The sequence below is a fragment of the Triplophysa dalaica genome, chromosome 16 (genome assembly GCF_015846415.1).
Source record: "Triplophysa dalaica isolate WHDGS20190420 chromosome 16, ASM1584641v1, whole genome shotgun sequence".
NCBI lineage: Eukaryota > Metazoa > Chordata > Actinopteri > Cypriniformes > Nemacheilidae > Triplophysa > Triplophysa dalaica.
In genome coordinates, this window is record NC_079557.1 from 3,375,056 (window position 1) to 3,395,937 (window position 20,882).

Sequence of the window (20,882 nt, forward strand, 5' to 3'; positions counted from 1 at the left end):
TTTGTATATGTAATCATTTGTTTTGTTTTTTTATATAAAGCGACTCGTACCTGTGAAGGCAGCATGAATCCAGCAGGAGGCAGTAAAGAGTCGTTTCTACTGTAAATGAACCGAGCAACCGTAGAAGAAGAATCGGTCACATGTCATGATGAAGGTGGGGTTTGAATTATAAACAAGTGCTGCACATTAATATAGGCCGGATTGCTGAAAACTGAGCAACACACAACTCTATCGAAAGGTAAATAGCTGGTTATAATCAACTTTAAGAAGTGAGATCATATTTATGTTGTATAATGGACTGAACTGTTACACGGTGAGCGTTAGCCTTAGCATTCACAGCGCCTAGCACCAGCTGTCAAATGATAACTGGGGATGTTTTGTTTGTTTTAGATAACTCAATGAACCTAAATATACAAAAAATATGTTTGATGTATAGGTATTGGTCATACTGTGTGGTTGTCTTCTGATGTCATCGGCATTCCCTGTTCAGTTCTTTTATTAATATAATGTTTGGAGAAAAAGGCTCCTTTAGGATGACGATTAGCTGTGACGTCCTGATCTGGTTGTTGCATGAAGATGCAATCCCTTAGAAAATATAACCTTGGTTTTATGAAAAGTGTAGTAATAATTTAGTTGTCACTGTTTTTTCGTTCGTGGTATTACTTAAGATACTATACTGTAGTTAAACTATGGTTACTGGAGTAAAACCATGGTTAATTTTGGGTAGTGTATATGAGCTAATAAATTAATACGTAGTCATTTAAATGAGAGAAATGAAATGTAATTGCATCATGTGATGTTTCCCTGTTGCTCCTGTTAAGATAATATGTTTTGATTTCTTTGTGCCGATCAGGTGGTTTGTTTGCCGGCATCATGAGTCCAGCCCAATGGGATCTTCCTCCAGAGTTGTGCTGCAGGCCGATGGCCTTTGTGGCCCTAACAGGCCTGGATGTGACTTACAATGCTGTCCATAGAGCCATATGGGATGCCTTCTGTGTCAACCGTAGGGCAGACAGAGTTCCCATCTCTTTCAAAGTTCTACCCGGAGACCATGAATATCCAAAGTGTAGAACCAAGGTAAAACCACAAGTCTTTCTAACCATACACCACCATATGGCATTATAATAAACATATTAAACGAAAGATCTGTAGAGAAAAGGTTCTCAAAAGACAAGGATGTTGTGACACATTGTCTGTAGTATGTGGTTGCCATGTCGTTTGAATTCTCTCTTGTGATGTCAGAGAACATCCTATGAGTGGTACATCCCTAAAGGGATTCTGAAAACGGGCTGGATGAACAAACATCTGAACCTGGTGCCTGCATTGGTCGTGCTTTTCTATGAGTTGGACTGGGACGATCCTCAGTGGAAGGAAAAGCAGTCGGAATGTGCAACCAAAGTAGAAATCGTCAGGTATAATAACTTATAAAAGCAGTCATGCCATTTAGTTTCGTGGATTAAAAACAACATTTTTTTAATTATTACATCTTTTTCAAATATTGTCCCACAGAACAAGTTTACAAGGAAGAAACACAAAGGTTGCGGTTGTTTTAATTCAGAAGAAGACTCCTCTCCCTCCAGGTAACACACAAGAGAAATCAGTATTTCACATTCTCCAGTTTGATCCATTACGTAGATACTGTGAGTAAAGTTGGGTTGTGTGTCTCAGGTGAAGATCTGGTGGCCTCTGAGAGAGCTTCTGCTCTGTGTGGTGCTTGTGATCTTTCTGGAAAGTCCCTGTTTGTCCTGCCCCATACCGATCACCTGGTGGGATACATTATCAGGTAAGAGTCACGTATGATAACATAGCTATTGTAAAGCTGACAAACTAATGCATATTCTCCCATACTGTTCTACCAAAATAACCTTTTCATGTAGTTTAAATGACATAATTTCTAAAATTATGAACAATTTCATTTATTTATATTTACATTAAATTATTTATATTCTTTTATTCAAAGCGACTGACATTGTGTTATACTATACATTTGATTGTAAGTATGTGCACTCCTTGGGATCGAACCCATGACCTTGCCGTTGCTAGCGCCATGCTCTAACCCACACAGAACGCGACAGGAAAGCTATTAATGTGATCAACGAGCATCTTACAGTTTTGTGGGTTATGTTGTGTGTTTGTATGTCTGCAGGCTGGAGAATGCTTTCTATGAACATGCACAGACCTACTATTATAATGAGATCAGAAGAGTGAAATCTCACAAGGAGTTTCTCAACAAAACAACACATCAGGTACAGTAACTGCACCTACCCGAACTCTTAAAGCGATATTTCAGAGGCAAAACCTCACCTTCAAGGCATCTATGACTTTCTTCTTGAAGAATAACGCAGTCGGAGTTATAATATCACGTATGATTTTTCTTCCAAGCGGTAGAATTCAGGATTTTCTCTTTATTAGTTTCTCTAGCATGACACAAGGGCTTTGCATTTCTGTAAAAATGCGCTGACTCTCACAGGACCATTTTGAGTCATTATTTGGGATATGAACTCCATGAGCCTGGTCCAGTTGATATTCAGACTTAAACTGTCGTACAGCTGGATTATGATGTGTATGCTTGAACTTTTGATTCCAGTTGCTGTTTGTCAGGCACCAGTTTAAAATGGGTTTCTTCAGCGAACTAAAGCAAGATACACAAAATGCCCTCAAGTAAGTGTTAAACAGTACATTTCTTTACGTAAAATCTGCATGTTAACATAAATAAGAAGAACTTTTGTGGGTCAATACATAAAAAAATGCAGTTTAAACAGATTTAATTTTATGTAAGTAAAATGTCACATAGACAATAACCAAAGCGGTATATTTTGTTGTGACAAAGAAAACCTATGAAACAGATATGACCCATTTTTGACAGTTGCTGGGTATTGATCCAAACATAAAGCATACTGTACATAAAAATAGGGTGATGGAAACATAACTACAGTCTCCGGATCTTATTTTCTCTAAAATGTAAAAAACACAAGAATACAAGACAATATTTATACAGGCATGTGTCATTCTTATTTGTCATTAACCATTTATACCGTGCTGGTGTCGTGATCTGTTCTGGCCTCTGTTTAACAGATATTACAGGACTGCATACAGCCTCGTCCAAGAACTAAGAGCTCATGAAACAAACATCATGGAGATCAAAACCATGGCTGGATTCATCAACTACAAGGTTTGTTTTGTCATTTTCTGTTATGTTAGATTGTTGTGGGTATTATTGGGTGCATTGTCTTTTGTTTTAGTTTAGGTAAACAATAATCTTATAGCTCAATAATGATTAGCACATCTCTCCTTAAAACAGCTCCACACTATGATGTTCACAGACCTGGGGTTATACATACGTAAAAGAACGATGCTTGCATGATAAAAAAACACTTAAAATCTGTGTAAAGGGACAATAAAGCATGAGAAAATGTGAGTTTTTAACCACCCATCCAAATTTGAGTGGAGAATAAATAATCCAAGTAAATAAAAGAAGTAATCAAAATCTAGGAAAAATAAGCAGGACTCTCTGCCCACTCACATCGCTCAACCCGCGCCCACACTAGGCTATATGTAAATATTTTTATGAGAGAATTTTAAGTCAAACATATGCGATATTAATCAATAGATAATCGGAGAAGCACGTCGTGATCCTCCTTCCATTCGAGTTATCCCCCTCCTTCAATTCTTGACTGCGTTACCGTTTGCTTGTTTTTTTGCATGAGATTTGTTTAGTTTGGCAAAGTAAAAGCGTGAGAGTGCCTGAAAGCGTGTGCGCGAGAGCTCACGATTGAGCAGATACCTGATGCTAGGGGCTCTAGTGATAAGGGAGGGGCCATGCATGCTCGGATGCTCCATTGCGTCATCAATCCACCGTTTTGCTCGCCCAAAAAAATCCTGAACAGAGAATTGGTGAAAAACAGTTTAACTCAACACTTTAGTACTACATACTTCCGACTCTTTGTAATGTGCTTCAGAAATACATTTCTAACAACTATAATGTGTTTTGAAACAATTCTCTTTACCCGGACTTTTAGAATGAGTGTGTCAAAACGTAGTCCACTGCATGAAATGTTGAGACACTGTATTCATCACACAGGAAACTGGCCAGAGTGTGTTTCCTGTTATCATTGTCTTTTAAATTGCACAGTCATATTCGGTTGCATTTCATGAGAGAGGATATCTCACGGTGGGCTTCTCTTGCAGATATGCAGGCTGTGCTTTCAGCACAACACCCCGCTGGATGCAATCGCTCAGTTCCGCAAACACATCGACCTGTGCAAGAAGAAGATCGGCAGCGCTGAGCTGGCGTTTGAGCACACCGCCTGGATGTCCAAACAGTAAGACTGAACCCTGCCTTATCTGAACTTATCTTTCTTAGATTATTGTGGACAAGATATTTGTGAGCTGCGATTTGGTGCTTTTGGCTTTCTGACCCCCCTCATATGATCGTAAAAGTGCTTTGGGTGTACAGCAATACACAATAAAGCGTTATATAAATGCCTCATTCATTCATCTCTGTTTAAAGCTAAAATAAAAAAATTCAGGTTACTTTATGTTTTTATCTGGAATTCAAATGATGTCAAACAGATATTTGCTGAGATGTCGTAACTCTCCTCCCTGTGCTGTGTTGTCATGACTTTCAATGTGCTTCTTGTTTTTCATTTGACTGTGTGACAATCAACAAGCAGCAAATATAATGACCTGATTCATTCTTCCCCACATCTCCATGTCTCTCTCTTCATAGGTTCCAGTCATTCGGTGATCTATTCGATGAGGCTATTAAACTGGGCCTCACAGCCATCCAGACCCAGAACCCAGGCTTCTACTACCAACAGGCTGCTTACTATGCACAGGAGCGCAAACAGCAAGCAGCGCAGCTCTGTGGTCATGAGGTACAGCTGTCCGCAATTCAATAACACTTTATTTTAAAGATGGGCTGACATGCTATTTCATGCATTCCGAATTCTCATGCTTAACATGGTCAACTTTTACTATTTCTGTGCTTGATACACTCCCCCAGCACTCCAACTTGTTTCAGAAAGTTTTTATAGGTCTGGATCCCTGTTTCATAACGGGGATCCTATTGCTTTAAGTGGCCATTCTCCCGGAAAAGCACGCCCATCGAGCGAAAGACCACGCCCACACGCTAGCATGAGAGAAAGAGCATTCCCAAGCGTCACGCCTATCAATGCCGCTTCACTCGCCTGATCGAAATTTAGCTGTGTTTGTTTGCTCACTGCATGACGGTGATGAATGTTATATTAATGGTGGATATAACGCTGGATTTAGAGATCGTTTGAAACTCATAGAAGGCGTGGTCCCAGTGTTAAAAGATGCTGGACTGTCACGCGAAATTTGGCTGACGATTAATTGTATAATAAATCATTGCGATTTTGACTATTAATTGATAAGGCGATTATTTAATAATTGGACAGCCCTAGCCGGACATGAACCACACGTGGCAAGTCAAACTAAGTCATATGTCTGTGTTTTGCTGGCAATCGACGCGTATGTGCATAATGTAAACAACACGAAGGGATCATGCAATGCTGTATTGTGTGCCATGTACATAATTTTAAGTACTGAGCAATAATAATAAACTACATGTACTTACCATAGTTAGGGTTAGGATTAAGGTGTGGTTTAGGGTTGGTTAAATTTAATTTATAGTAAATACAACAAGGGCATCTTAAAATAAAGTGTTACCTGATGGTTATATGCTCTTCCTTGAGTAATGTGAAATCTTCCTCTGGTTCTGCTCCAGCCGGGTGTGAATTACCCTGCACCCGACCCACTGGAGACCACCACTGGAGCTCTGGACTTCTATGGCCAGAGACCCTGGCGACAGGGACATCAGAGTAAGAGAATCTCAGTCCCCCTCTGTGCTTAAATTCATCTGTGAATTTTATGACCCCTGCCAATTCTTTGTACTTGAATGTGTGAACATTTTTGCATTTATTTCTCTTCTTCGGATTTTGGCACAAATTGTACCCCAGACATGAGCCGATTTGTTTTAAAACTTGGAAGGTTATGACATCATTTGGGGGCTATGAAGTTGACCCAGTGATCTTTGACCCTTAGGCATTGATCCCCCCGACTCTGAGAAGGAGAAACAAGGCATCCTCGCTCTTCAAGTCAAAGAGAGAGATGTTCTCCATTCGGTGGGACTTTTTAAACATACTACATTATTCCTACTCATTTGATACATAATCCATTTAATGACTCTACTGTTGTTCTATAATGTAGGAAATAGAAACAATAAATAATGAGCAGCTGTGTCTCTGACTGGTGTTGTTTCGTGTAGTTATGAGTAATGTGTTTGTGATGTCAGGAGCTGATCATCGCCCTCCTGAGTAACGCTGTCGCTCAGTTTAAGAAGTACAAGTGTCCTAGAATGAAGAGCCATCTCAGTGAGTGATTCACACATGAACTCTTCTTTTTATTGTTTTAATGAAACACGAACTGATCAAAGCCTATTTCTCTATGCAGTGGTTCAGATGGGAGAAGAGTATTACCATGCCAAAGACTACACCAAAGCATTAAAGTAAGTTAAACAAGTTCTAACAGTTCCTTCAAACAAGTGGCTGTATTTGTGGATGAAAACACATGAAGCAAATGTTTATTAAGAATTCAAACTAAGCTAAATCATTTCTTTTAGTTTGTGTTTATAGTTATATAGAAGTTGTATAGTAGTATGTATTTATAATACGCTGGATATTAAACAATAATGTGTTCCCGTTGAAATATTAAAGTGAACATGTGTGTTTGTTCTTCAGACTGTTGGATTATGTGATGTGTGACTACCGCACAGAGCGCTGGTGGTCTTTGCTCACATCTATACTGTGTACAGCTCTGAAGTGCTCATACCTCATGGGTCAAGTTAAAGACTACATCACCTACTCCATGGAGCTGGTGGGCAGAGGTACGTAACATTAATTTATTTAGCAGACACTTTAGCCAAAGCGACTTACAAATGAGTGAGGACACGGACAGTGAGGAAAAGTCTCTGTTATTAACGTGTGTGTGTTTAGCCTCTGTCCTCCCTGAAGAGCAGAAGTCCAGGATTGAGAAAAATCTGATTAAAGTGCTTATGGTATGTATGGAGTGCACGCCATTCCCTCCTGATTTTCATTACAACTTGACATGCCGTTCACTCAATCTTTGGTGAACCCGTTCGCTTCCCTGAAATGAAGCAACTGACCTTACATGTGCTACTAGAATAAGAAACGTTAAAATATACAACTCTGTAAGACGTAACACGTTAGTTAAAATATTTAATATTCATCATTTTTATTATGATAAATTTTACCATCATAATACATGCACATTGATGTTAGCCTTCTGTTAAGTAAAAAATGAATTAAAAGTGTTTTACTCATTTTGAAACAGGATGGTAAGTGAATGATCCAGTTTGTAATATGCTTCTATGATTCAATAAACATCGAAATTATGTTTTTTTAGCTTTTGTGATGTTTCTAATTGGTAAATCAATATAACAATCTAAATCTCATATTCTGCATGTTTATCATTCTGATGATTCTGCTGTGATTGTAGTCATGGTTAAAGTTTTCTTGTCAAATGAACTGAAAATATCAAGTAAAAAGAGATCCTGTATATTTCACGGATTGTCAGAATGAAGTCCCAGAGCCTGAACCAGACTGTGACCCGGCGTCTGTGAAGGCCGCTCAGTCTCTGTGGAGCGACCGCGTCTCTCTGTCCGGCAGTAATGAGTTCACTATTGAGGTCCTGGACAACGTGCCTTTTGGTGAGTGCTCCGATCATTTATAGCCTTTCAGACTGATGTCGATTAATATTTAGAACACAAACAGCATTCGCGGTTCCTGACCTTAACATTTGTTCACATAAATAAAATGATGTGATTCATTTTCTGTTCCGTTTACCGTCATCATAACAGTACATTATAGGAAATGAAAACTTGCAAGGTTTTATGAATGTTATTTTTTGTATCAGTCTGCATTGAAATGATGCCTCCTTTTCTCGAAACTCGAAACACAAATCCGTAACTTCTCAACCAATTCCATCAACATCCTATGAAGCTCTCTTCTCAAGACCATTCAAACTTACTCAAAACCCAACTTTTCCACCAGACATGACACACAAGCCCTCAAAAACACTCACAATACAACACAGTCTTAGACTCTGATGAGATCATTTCAAAACACTGTTACTAATACCTCTTATTGTGATTCAATCATTTGACTGCTTAGTGTTTATTAGAATACACAACATCAAAGAGTGCAGATCTAGCAAAAGGCAACAATGATCATTAGGAAAAAATGTAAATAAAACATTACACTCCTGTAAAGTAATCTTAGAGGAAAAGTAGATGATCATACAAGACAAGAAAAGTTCAAACACCGAAGAACAATATAAACTGGTCATGTGCAGTATACAACGGCCATATATCATTTACATTCTGGCATTTAGCAGATGCTTTTATCCAAAGCGACTTGCAGAGAAGATGAAGGTAACCAAGCAGTAAAGTGATTTGTCAATAGGAGGTAATAAAAAATATGATATCTTCTGCACCGTTTCGTAAAAGTATACTTAAGCAGATTTTCTGACCGGTAAAAAAGGCTACAAATACAAATTTGTAAACGTGACAAATTTGAGTGTGTACACATGCTACAGTTTACTTGTTACAGAATAGGGAAATTTCTCATATATAAAGTGTGAACTGTAATTATACTGTATGTTTAAGTAGTATAAAGCCCAGTTGATGATTCTAGGATGCACAATCATCTGTGTTCCTATTGATATTATTCTAAAATTCTGATTTGTGTGTCATCAGTTTTGTTACTGAATGTTTACTGATAGGTAAATGTGTGCAATTTGAGTTTTCATCTTGACAGGTCAGTTCATTTTATGATGTGTTTTCTAAAGCAGAACATGGTTAAACCTTTGCAAAATGAGGATGTGTTTGTGCGGGTTTTGCACAAGTTATGGTGATGGTTTTCTTGCAACATAATAAACCATTAAAAAAAAAAAATCCAAACAAATTAGGATTCAGACAAGAAGCAAGAAATGAATCAGCTGTAAAGACTTGTGTAACTGTCCGTGTGTGCACAAGTGTATGTTTGTTATCATTTGAAGTTTATGTATTTTGGTGCACTATTTGTTCGCTCCGTTGGTTTTTGCTAATTAAAATAAAATTATTGTTGTTTTTTTGCCGTCCTCTCTCAGTTCAGTGCAAAGCCAAGTTCCTGTCCCCCAGTTTTCACATAGACGAACCCGTCCAGCTGCAGGTGTATGTGAGAGCTGACTGCCCTCATCCTTTGCGCTTCTCAAAGCTCTGTGTCAGCCTTAGCAACCAGGTACAGCACACCTGACACTCACACAAACACGCGCCTGTCATGACATCATCACTGACCCACAGCTTGCATTGCAGGAATATAATCAGTACTGTTTGCTCGAGGATGCTTCAAAAGGGAAAGATATTCTTTCCACCCAGGAGAACATGTGTCTCGTTCCAGGCAAAACCCGCAAATACTGCTTCAAATTCGTAGCCAAAACAGAAGATGTTGGAAAGAAGATAGAGGTAAAATACAGTATATACATGTAGAAAAATGTTGCAAACATTACACTTGTGTCACATGTGTCGATTCTTATATTTTCTTGTTCAAACGTCTCAGATCACGGCTGTGGGACTCATGTTAGGCAGAGAGACGGGCCGTTACGTGTATCTGAACTGGCGAGGCGGCTGGGGGGATGCGGCCTCCTCACATGAGGCTTTACAGGCATCCCGCTCCTTTAAGAGGAGGACACGCTTCCCGGAGCAGCAGGTGGACTGGGACACGGTGTCCGTACAGTCCAGCACGATGTAGGTTAAACCCAAACTCCACATCCGACAGGATCTAGTATGTGACTGTCAGTCAAAAGATTGAAAGGAAAGTCTAACCTTCCCATCATGCCCTGCAGGATCATCTCCAGAGTGCCCAGGATCTCAGTAAAGCTGACCCACGAGCCTCCAGCATTAACCAATGAGATGTACTGCATGACTGTCACCATCCAATCAGAGGAGGAAACTGTAGCCAAAGACATCAAGCTCACCGCTGGCCTCAAACCAGGTAGGAATTGAAAAAACGACAGGATACTGTAGGCAAACCTTGTTATGTTTAAAAATGACATAAAACAAATGTGTGCCTGGCTCATATGTGCATTTTGTCATCAGGTCAGGATGCGAATCTCACACAGACGACCCAAATCACACTAAATAGCTCAGAGGTTTGTGACGACTCTCACCCCGCCCTGCTTCCAGACATTCCTATCGGAGACCTGCAGCCCGGCCAGAAGGTACGGCGTCCGGTCACAGATGTCTGTCATTAACGAAGAGATCAGGACAAATCTTGCACAGCTTACAAATGCTGCATTAACCAATCAGATTCAAGTATTCAATGTGTGTGTGTTGTATTGTGTTTTAGATCGTGAAGCACCTCTATATGCGCTGCGTGAGCACTGGATCCAGAATATTCCTCTTTCACGTGGCCTATTCTGTCGGTGCCACGGTGGAAGACAAGGACATCACCTGCAAGTGTCACAAAGTATGTTGTGCCAACTTAAAGGGATTTCATTTTTGCGTTCCTTTAACTTCTAACTTTTGTGTCATAATTGTTGCATAGCTATAGTTCATTCACAAAGTTGCCTTTGAATTGTAGGATGAAACCGTTACAGTCGAAACCGTTGTTCCCTTTGAAGTGGCCATGAAGTTTGTGTCCAGTAAGGTGAGATTATCCACATGACTGAATATTTATATTAGAGTGTATGTAGTGCATACGCTCAGATTTGTGTGTTTTAATGTTAAGTTTGAGCATTTGGAGCATGTGTACGTGGACGTTCCGTTCCTGCTGATGATGGACATTTTAAGCGCGTCTCCGTGGCCGATCGAGCTGGTGAACAGTGATGTGCAGCTGGTCTCCAGCATGACGGCTATCGATACGCCCGAGAGTCAAGTGGAAGGAGGTGCTTCTTACCGTCTTTCTCATTCTTTTTTTTGTAATCGTTATCTTTCCGAAGTCAAAGTGGTTGAAATGATTGCGCTAATGTGATCGTTTGTGTCGTGTGGTCAGTGACGCTGCAGACCGGAGAGTGTGCCAGCGAGTGTATCCTGCTCAAGTGTCCTCCGGTTCAGAACGGCACCAGCACCGTGGCTTCTGGACAGTACATCATCTCCTGGAAGAGGTGACATTCTCAACCCCACATGAGAGATGAAATTGATGATATTTGTGGTGTATTTTTGATAAACAAATGGGTTTACTATAGTACTTTCTGTTGCTTCTCAAAACATAAAGCAAATGAGAGCTGAACCATGAAGTAATAAGAGAACGTTGTAATGTTTTGTTTTTAGGAAGTCAACGCTTTCTGAGACATCGGTGGTTAAAACAATCGTCATCCTCCCACATGTGATGGTGGAGAACATCCCTTTGTATGTACACGCAGGTCAGTCTAATGTTTTATCCTTAAGATTAAATCAAGCTGTCTCGAGTTCTTTCATTTCACGTGTTCTCGTTCATTTATTCTCTAGAGTTGCCATCGTACGGTCGTGTGCGTGAGTCTTTACCTGTCAGGTATCATCTGGAGAACCGGACCGGGCTGGTTCAGGATGTGGAGATCAGTGTGGAGCCCAGTGACGCGTTCATGTTCAGTGGACTTAAACAGGTCAGAATTTTGCTTTCTGAATACTCTAAAGCAAATCTAGTCTGTATAAACAATTCTCAAATAATTAAATCAATCGCCTGGAGCTGTTATCCTAGTATGGTTTTATCTGTCTGTAGGTGCGCATGAGGATTTTACCAGGGGCCGAGCAGGAGATGCTGTATAATTTCTATCCTCTGATGGCCGGATATCAGGTTCTCCCACAGCTCAACATCAACCTGTCACGCTTTCCAAACATTTCCAGTCAACTGCTCAGACGCTTTCTGCCCTCACGCACCTTTGTCAAGGTAACGGCAGTTTCAAAAACTGAATAAGAATCTTTATTATAAATCACTGCCGCTGTGTTTTTAGTCTGCCAGTCATATTTGATCATGAAAAATCATTTTATCATATTGACTGAAGAAACTCTAGTTTGGTAATATTTCTGCTTAACATAACTATTGAGAATAGCTGCAATTAGAGTGTTGTCTCGTAACTGCAAAACTAACATCTAAAATGGAAAGGCAGAATTGAAGGTTACAGTGGTCTTATGTCTGTTATGATTTGTTAGCCTCAGGGCAGAAATGGAGATACTTCAATCGAAGCCGCGTGAAGAAGAGGCGGACACATCTCCGTTGGTGATGAAGGCTAACATTCCTTGGAGAACATGCGTTTACATGTGATGTGAACTTATGAATTAAATATTATAGGTTTTAGATGCTAATTTGTTGTAACAGAGTGATTGTGGTTTGTAAGTTTGTTGCACAAGGCTCAGAGGATGCCCTGCTTATGTTTTAAAACTAAACTGATTTCCCCACTGTTTTACTGTCTAACCTGTTCATGATAATGACTTTGTGACTAAAAAACACTTATGCTTCAACTGTTCAACTGACATCACACTAGCTGTTGAAAAATATTAAATGTATTGTCATGGAGTTGTTGATTTTTGTGGTTGGCACATCTTTTTAAGAGGGGCGCTGTGATTGGACAAAAGTTGTGTTCTTACACTATACTACATAACCAAACAATTTGCCCCTACTATAAGGGTTTACACCTGATAATACAATGTAGTTTTTAAAAGTATCAAAGACATTTGTAACCATAAGATAGATGGCACCTAGTTGGTTAAATGTAATAAGCAGGGCGTAAAGAGTTTATTATCTCCTACATAACAAACTGTACCGTCAGAACTGATATAACTGAATAAAACAGAGGGTCCAGGTAATACTTAGATCAATCAAGTTTTGGATGAGGGCGGCCTCGTGTGGTGACAAGTGGAAACTGCAGGGAGAAATGCATCACGTTCCATTGTCCTGTACAGTATGTACCTAGTAATATTCACACGATAGTTTGGGTGCTTATAAAATATTAAAACAATTGCATACGTTTAGCATGCATGCATAATCTAAATACAAAATAGAAGTGCATAACATACATAGGCTAAATAAACATGTATCAGGCAGCTGATAAATTGCATCTTTCACACAAGCAAAATATTTTGAACTTAAAAAAGAAAGCCAAATCACACCACAAATCAATTTGTGGCTCCACCAAAGAAAAAAAGGCACTGTTGTCTGCCCCACATTCAGTGTCAATCCTGTTGGGTGTTGAATTCCTAACAAGGAAGTCATTGGTGATAAGTCCCTTTGTTTCATTTATGTGGTTCGTATACATTAATACAATTGAAGGTGCAAAAGTTTCTGGCTACTTGGTTCTGTCAGAATGACACATAAAACTCTTGTCTTTCACGTCAGATTAATCCTGTGTACTTTACATAAACCCAAGTGAACTCTGTTTTCCTCGCAGTCCTCTAGTCTGTGTGTAAATCTGTTAAACCGTTTTAAACCAGTTTCAATGTGATATAGTAACATAAAAACTGCTAATGGCCCTATTTGAGATAACTCTTATATATTTTCTTTGTTCGTTTACTTTTTAGAGAAATCGAACCCGGCCTTATTTCTCAGAAGCAGATTTTCAATGTTTTAAACATTAAAACATTAACAGCACACAATGAACATATCTGTGGCTTGACCTTTGATTAATAATTGTGATGAATTAATAATAATTGTCTTTACCTTCACTGAAACTAATATAAATTGTTGTGGAGTCAGCAGTCAGGTGTCACATCCTCCTGCAGGTTAACAACATGCCCTTCGTACTGAAGCATTAAATTACTCATCACCTGCGGCTATTATGAAACATAAGAACTGAACAGCACAGCAGAGAAATGTTTTCTTGTCTGAACCTGAGTAAAACCATCAAAATGACATCTCTAAATCATCTTGCTGTAACATATATCTTGTGTTTCTCACCTGAAAGATGGCTCATTCCGGTATATATGCTGTAATTGCTAGTCTGGATGTTTGTATACTACTTTGATGTGATAAAATGATGGGAAACCACCTCAGTTAAACAAACATTGATGTTGAGACACAATGGAATACAAAGCGTGTCACAGTTGTGTGTATTCTGTGTAGAGGTCAATCTGAATTATGTTGTCTGGTGAAATATCCTGGTTTTCTACACCTCCACCGCTATAATGGAGATTTAGAACAAGACTTTTTTGTGTATTTTAATCTATAAAAATATAAATATTAAATTGTAATTTTTTCTCAATGGATTGCGCTTGAAGTGAACTATAGGACCAAAACTTGACAAGGGAATTTTCTTGTGGCTTCTTTCCACAGCATCAAAATTAAAGGGGAAATATGCACTATTTAAAATGTAACTAGCGTGAAAACGTGCTTTTGACGTCTACAACACAGCACGGATAAGATAACACGTCGAAACATCTCCGCGGCACGTTCACCGTGTGCATCCAGGTGGCGAGCGTGATGTGAACGCGCGCTCCCTCCGCCGTTAGAACAGCGCGAGGATATAAGAGAGTTCGACACAAAAATTCAACGCAATACTTAGTTGAATTTAGATAAAATAAGAAGAAATAATAACTAATTTAGCACAACATGTTAATGTAAAAAATATTCGAATATTCTCATTTAGCAGGACCTTTATTAGTTGTTAACAAATTAACATTTGGAGTGAGTGATTGTGTGCAATATCTCTTTCTCGTCAATAGAGGGCGCCACGTGCTACGTACGGGAGCTTCAAGGTAACAACCTGCTTCACACACGGGAAATCACACAGCCATCTCACGCGCCGGCCCGCAACCGCATCTCGACAAGAAAAAAACACGAGCAAACGCAATCCTCCCATTTTCATTCTGCGGACATTTCAATCCTGGCGCATTAAAATAATGATTCACGGCATCCCGCATCTCCGCCGGAAGAGGATTTGGTCATTTTCGCGGCGTTCGCTCTGATGTCTCCGGTGAAGGTGAGGAATGGATAATATGCGGCGATTTGAGATGAGAATAACGTGATCGTCGCGCCGTCAACATCTGGATTTTTTACCTTAAAATGTCACCCAGCATCCATCCAGGCCTTTGTTCGCGACGACAAGAATGACATTTACCTCATATATATCACCATCATGCTCTTTTTATTACAACAATTGCATCACCTCACACAGACAGGTCAAATGAACTAACGCGCAAAAGCTCTTTTGTCTGGTCGCGGGTGCGCGCACTCGCTTGATCAAATCGACCGATCGATCAATCAATCGCCTTATTTGCGCGTTGACGCGCGTGGAATGCGTTGAGTCTGACACGGGCATCTTCGCGAGGATCGATGGAGCCGTTCCTGCAGATCGCACCGCACTCGCTGGCCATCGTGCTGTCGCGCGTCGTGGCGGAGGACGCGCCCGGGGTGACGGAGAGCGAGGAGCCGCCGCACCATCACACCGGCTACGAGATATTCGCCGACTTTAAGTCACTGAACATGAAGTATTTCTGGAATAAGATGGTGGCGGATGCCATCGCCGAGGTGTTTTTCCTGGGCTGGATAGACGAACATGTGTTATTGATCCAGGGGAAGGAGGATCACCTGGAGGTGTTGAGAGAGGCTTGGATGAGGAGGTCCCTCAAACCTCCGCAGGGCTTTGACATCAAATACCTCGGTGAGAATCGTTCATATGTTCTCTATACTAGTGCTGTGCATATATATTATGATACTAGCGTCAATCTCCTTTACTAATAATGTACCATGGTTGTACTATAGTAGTGCAATGGACATAATAAATGTGCAAAGTTGGAGATTCATGATATGAGAATGTTATTCTTTGACAATTAACTATGTTTTGTGTATAGCAATCCTAGTGTTTTTTTTGTAGGGAAACCATAGTAACCACACATTTACTTTGGTCTCACTACATAAGCCATGATATGTTATAATTTACGTGAATACAAATGAAAATACTATAGGAATCAATCCACCAAAATCCACAACTACTACTTATAAAATAATTTCTCTGAATGAGTTATTTATGACCACGGTTGTGTTTATTGACATGTACATCATGTAATAATGGCATTTTTAGATATGTCATTGTGGTTTTGGGAAATACTTTCTGATATAATTGTCTTATACTTTATTGTTTTTGTGGGTGTGATAAGTTATGGCCTTATACATTTATTAGGGCTCACATGGTCAACGAAAACCAAGTATTTTTAAAACATCCATTCAGGCCGTAATATAGATTTTTTTTAAATGTACATTTTAGTTATATTTAGCCAGCTGCAAATGGTTCTTTGTGAGTAAAATTTGTTATATATAAGATGCTATCCAGGAACAAGATCGGCCCCATTTCATTTAAAAGAAAAACTTATAAGTTGGATGGTGGGCTTTGCTGTGTCATTTTTACATTTCTAGGAAACATTGGCGGCTTGTGACAGTGATGTCATCATATGACGGGCACTTAAAATCAATATTTCCGTTCAAACTCTCTCTCTCTCCGTCTTCAGTTGTAAGATATTGGGAAATTCGATCACTTGTAACTTTAAACCTTCTTGAGATCATGAAGGCAGAAGACTCATGTGGCTGGTTTTGTTCTTAAAGGCGCAGGTCTTTTGTTTAGCATGGGTTCATGTTTCTGTTTTTCTATGTTCTCTAGGTTTGTGTAGTTTAGAGTACATTGTATTGTGGTCTAAAAACACTGCTGGTAAACTAGTGATTTGGAGTTTGTGTAGTTCTGTAACAGACTGACACAAGTCTGTCTCCACCTCTTCATCAGAACCATCAGTGTTCAGCTTCGCTATTCAGGTTAATTGGTGCAGAAAGCTACTGTCCCATATTCAGACCCATGGACACACGAGAACAGCAGCGTTCTTTATCTGAGCGCGGCCATTACTGCCACTGCTGTTCAGTAGTATTATTATGGGATGGCTTTGTGTGTATTGTGGATTGCTCTTAGCAGGTAGTAGTTGTGAGAAATGAGACTTAGCCCTTAATAAACAGCCGTTTGTGTTGCTGTAGGCATCTCTCTCTCTCTCTTTCGCTCTCTCTCGCTCTCTCTTCTCTGTAGTTGTATGTGCCTCTTTGTGTTGACATGTCTCGCAGAAACACTGTTAGAAATATCCTCCATTGATAGACACTATAAATTCATTCACATTAATTGAAGGGTACATTTTTGAGTCATGTAAGTGTTTTGTTTAGAAGTGTTTGATAAGGCCAGCATCACTGTCGCGGTTGCATATTTAAAACCCTATAACCATAACTTACAAATATTTGCATGGTGAATGTATTCCTAGTACTTCTATAACGTATTAAAAAACCTATAGTAAAGGATAGTAAGAAGGTTCTTTGATACATTCACATTGAATGTTGAAATTCCTAAGAGGAGTTTACATTAAACACACATTTGGCAATGAAGACAAGACAATACATTATGAGATATACATTGGAAATGAAAGATAAACACGTTTTCCATCATATCTTAATTATACATTTTAAACCTGTGCAGAAATCTGTTTTTCTTTGCTTTAGTCTAGTAGTTCTGCTTTAAATACAATGTTAGTTTTGGCATGAATCTTTTCTCGCATGTTAAATCACACAGACATTTGAGAGCAATACAGCATAAGGAGAATACGCAAAATTAATGACATGTACGGACTGCATGCCTTTTATCTTATCTTAAGTTTGTTAAACTAGGTTATGAAAAATGACGTGTAGATGTTGTTTTATCAATAAATGCCTTTCGCGAAGTGGTGGGGACACAATCAACTTGTCCCACCTGCAATAACGCCTATGCAGGGGAGTACCGAAATGTGTGCGTAACGTGGAATGTACGGTTCCATTGGCCAATTCCTCTGTCCACCACATGTCTCTGTCTCCTCAGCGCCATCACAAGCCCCTGGTGGCAACTCCTAAGCACCTGAGAGACCTCTCGAGCTGTCTTAAATAATTGGGAGAGTAAGAGTGATTCTTAGCTTTAAGAAATTAGATAAGATGCTCTTATACTTGAAGGGATAGTTCAGCCAGAAACTCAAATTTGCACGTCTTGCACGTTAAATAAATTTAAACGTCATTTTTAATAATATTAGCCATACTGTACAGCCTCAACACTCATCTGCAGGTGACGCTAAACGTACCAGATGCTGGTATGCCATCCGCCACCAAATAATACAAAAAGAAGATTGTGATTGTGTGCATAGGCTGCACATGACATTCAATGACGTTCAGTTTTATGAAAATATCAAACGATTCGCTTCACAAAACGTCAACATGTTGCCAGGAGTCGCTTTTTGGAATTATGTGCTTTAGAAACTCTCAAGACAGGTGGACCCCATAGACCCCCATTATATGAAGCAGAGAGGGCTGCGGATTTACTAAACAATCTTCTTTATGGTTCTACTCAAGAAAAAATGTCACCTACTGACAGGATGGCCTGAGGGTGAGTATAGAAACAAACGGCAAATTGGAGTTTTTGGCTGAACTATCCCTTTAAGCTTGGAAGTAGGAGTAATTTTCATGAATTCTCAGCACTTAAGAGTAAAATGGCACTTAAAGAAGCTTGATAAATACTGGCCTTGAGTCTTGCTCTTGACTTGGGCCTGTAAGGAACATGAACCACTAAAAACACAATAGCAACGTTAACACTACATAACACAAATTTTCAAAACTCAAAAAGCACCATTGCAACATTCATTACACTTTAGCAACTGCTTGTAACATTGTAGCCTATTTGCAGACTTGGCAAGCTTAGCATTTCTTTTTATAAAATGTGAAAATATAGAGTATAAGCTTTCTTTAACACTTTAAACTTGGCAAACTGATTTGCATCAAGCCTTGAGTGGAGAAAGTGTCCATTAGGATTCTTCTCAGCGCACACATGTCTGATGGCGTATAATCTTTAGCTCTGATAATGTTAGGGTATGCAGTGAAGTTTTGCTGATTATGCACTTTAAAAGCTGTGTCCTTAAATCAGAAAACTTTCCAAATTGTACCGTGACTCAGTTTGGCATGTCCTAACAACAGAGCTTTTATGTGAAGAGAGTGCAAGAATGGCACATTTCTCATTTGCCCGGGGCTGAGTGACGGTTTTGTGGTCATTTACCTGGGTGCATTTTTCCTCTCATGCCTCACAGGTGTGTGTCTGTGCAGGCCGACTCTCGGGGCGGGAGGGAAAGGCCATGCACCCAGACTTGACTATACTGCTCGTGAATTTTAATGCAGTCTCAGATTATACAGAGCACTGATCCACAACCTATTTACTGAACTGAAATCTCAGGCCTGGCAATTATAAGAGAAACTAGACACCCCATGAAATGTAAGGGATCGAATAGACTCTATACATTTGAAATATATAAAATACTTTATCAATATAGTGCCTTTTTCTTTATATGGGCTGCACTTAAGGGAACATAAAAGAACAGCATGAGTTATACAATACCCATCTCTCTCTCTGTATGCCGTCTAAATGATGTAAAATAGAATCTGCCTATATAAGCATACTCGGTGATCTTCTAGCTGTCTGATCTGAACACGGATCTGATGTTCCAGGTCATATTTCACTCTTAAATCAAAAGAACTGTAAATGATACGCTGCTGCAAAAATGCTATGAGTTCCTTTCAACCCAACGTTGGGTCAAAAATGGATAAACCCCAACCTATTCTGGGTTGTTTCAACCCAAAATGTTGTGTGTGTGTTTTGATCCATCATCAGTTGAAATATAAAAGAAAGTTGAGTTAATTTTAGCCCAACGGCTGGGTTTGTCCCTTTTTGACCCAATACTGGGGTCAAAACAAAATACAACCCAGCAGCATTTTCACAGTGTACAGTAGATTTTTTTTATTATGATTTATTTCCTTGACAGTTATGCACTTTTCCCCTATGAATTCTTATTGGTAGGTCCAGATTTCTTTCTCTTGGCTTTCAGTCCATATCATATTCCTAATGGTAGAGCTGATAAGTATGCAGTCTATCCACCCACTTTGTCCAAGCAGATGGTCGAAACGAATGTTCCTTCAGTTAAAGCTACATACTTTTAATAAGCAATAGACTATATGCATGCACTGTGATGACGTTTGACCACTTAAATCTCAACCTGCTAAGCCACTTCCGCTCACATAGCTTTGAGATAATTTGCCACCGAGCAATAACATTTTTTTTTTTTTACTTGGAAATTTTAGAGAACCGACAGCACAACAACTGAGTAGTGGTGCGACGGATCACAAAACTCATGGTTTGGATTAGGGTTGCACGATAATTTATCGCAATACCACTTAATCCTATTAAAATCAATTTATTGAATTTTTTTTTCATGTGTAGCTTCTCCGTGAAGCACTGCTCTGGGATCAGTAGGAAATGCTGCTCGATCTAAAGGCAGTGCGAGTTTGAGTCGCTTACAATGTGCATTTGAAAAAGCAACACCCGTCAAGCATGATCATTATTAATTTACTTTATTATCATTAAAATACCTGATGAGGGTTGGGTAACAGTGATAAAAAGATGTCCATAGTCTTTTCCTAGATTCTTGAACGTGTTATTCTCTTCTTCTGCAGTGTGTATTTGGAGATTCCGTACGAGTGCACCCTCTGGCTTTCGGATGCATCAGTTTTTCACGTGATCACATGAATAAATCACGTGATATTCATCGTCGGTTTATCGCGACAGCCCTAGTTTGGAACATTTTACTGATTTTGTATCACGTATCGGATCACTCTTCGGATCAGCTAATGTAAATGCTCATCATAGTTTTATTATTATATATTATCATAATATCTAAAACAACTTGTTTTTACCATCAATAAAATGCTCAAAAATGTATAACCTTATATAAGGGGTTAAAGAATTTTTTAAAACACATTTTATTTAGATAAAGATAAAGGTGTGAAAGTAGCCCAAAGATA

At 39.3% G+C, this 20,882-nt stretch overlaps 2 protein-coding genes across 3 annotated transcripts in view; both read left to right on the top strand.

Moving 5' to 3' along the window:
• Positions 1 to 85: 85 nt before the first annotated feature.
• On the top strand, positions 86 to 12,572 carry trappc11 (trafficking protein particle complex subunit 11). The gene is made up of 30 exons (XM_056769497.1): positions 86 to 238; positions 854 to 1,077; positions 1,243 to 1,412; positions 1,510 to 1,580; positions 1,669 to 1,783; positions 2,147 to 2,246; positions 2,588 to 2,661; positions 3,076 to 3,172; positions 4,189 to 4,322; positions 4,730 to 4,877; positions 5,750 to 5,843; positions 6,067 to 6,146; positions 6,317 to 6,395; positions 6,475 to 6,529; positions 6,762 to 6,907; positions 7,017 to 7,078; positions 7,618 to 7,750; positions 9,190 to 9,320; positions 9,395 to 9,544; positions 9,639 to 9,826; positions 9,925 to 10,073; positions 10,178 to 10,299; positions 10,428 to 10,547; positions 10,662 to 10,727; positions 10,809 to 10,965; positions 11,073 to 11,184; positions 11,351 to 11,442; positions 11,528 to 11,661; positions 11,778 to 11,945; positions 12,209 to 12,572. The coding sequence occupies exons 2-30, from the start codon at positions 874 to 876 to the stop codon at positions 12,248 to 12,250; spliced, it is 3,393 nt and encodes a 1,130-aa protein (XP_056625475.1). The 5' UTR covers positions 86 to 238; positions 854 to 873; the 3' UTR covers positions 12,251 to 12,572.
• A 2,208-nt stretch (positions 12,573 to 14,780) lies between these two features.
• Positions 14,781 to 20,882, top strand: part of stox2b (storkhead box 2b) — a 50,703-nt gene continuing 44,601 nt past the window's right edge. Inside the window, exon 1 of one of the 2 annotated variants that reach the window (XM_056769693.1) lies at positions 14,781 to 15,651. In XM_056769693.1, the coding sequence (XP_056625671.1) occupies positions 15,324 to 15,651 (328 nt within the window). In that variant the 5' untranslated portion in view covers positions 14,781 to 15,323. Of the gene's footprint in view, positions 15,652 to 18,353; positions 18,424 to 20,882 lie in introns of those variants that run through there. The other variant, XM_056769695.1, reaches the window with a different exon arrangement.

Excerpts from the sequence above, each read along its gene's own strand:
- trappc11 (XM_056769497.1), top strand. The coding sequence starts at position 874 with ATGAGTCCAGCCCAATGGGATCTTCCTCCAGAGTTGTGCTGCAGGCCG. Across the intron at positions 4,878-5,749 it reads CGCAGCTCTGTGGTCATGAG|CCGGGTGTGAATTACCCTGC; the intron begins GTACAGCTGTCC and ends GTTCTGCTCCAG. Across the intron at positions 9,827-9,924 it reads TCCGTACAGTCCAGCACGAT|GATCATCTCCAGAGTGCCCA; the intron begins GTAGGTTAAACC and ends CATGCCCTGCAG.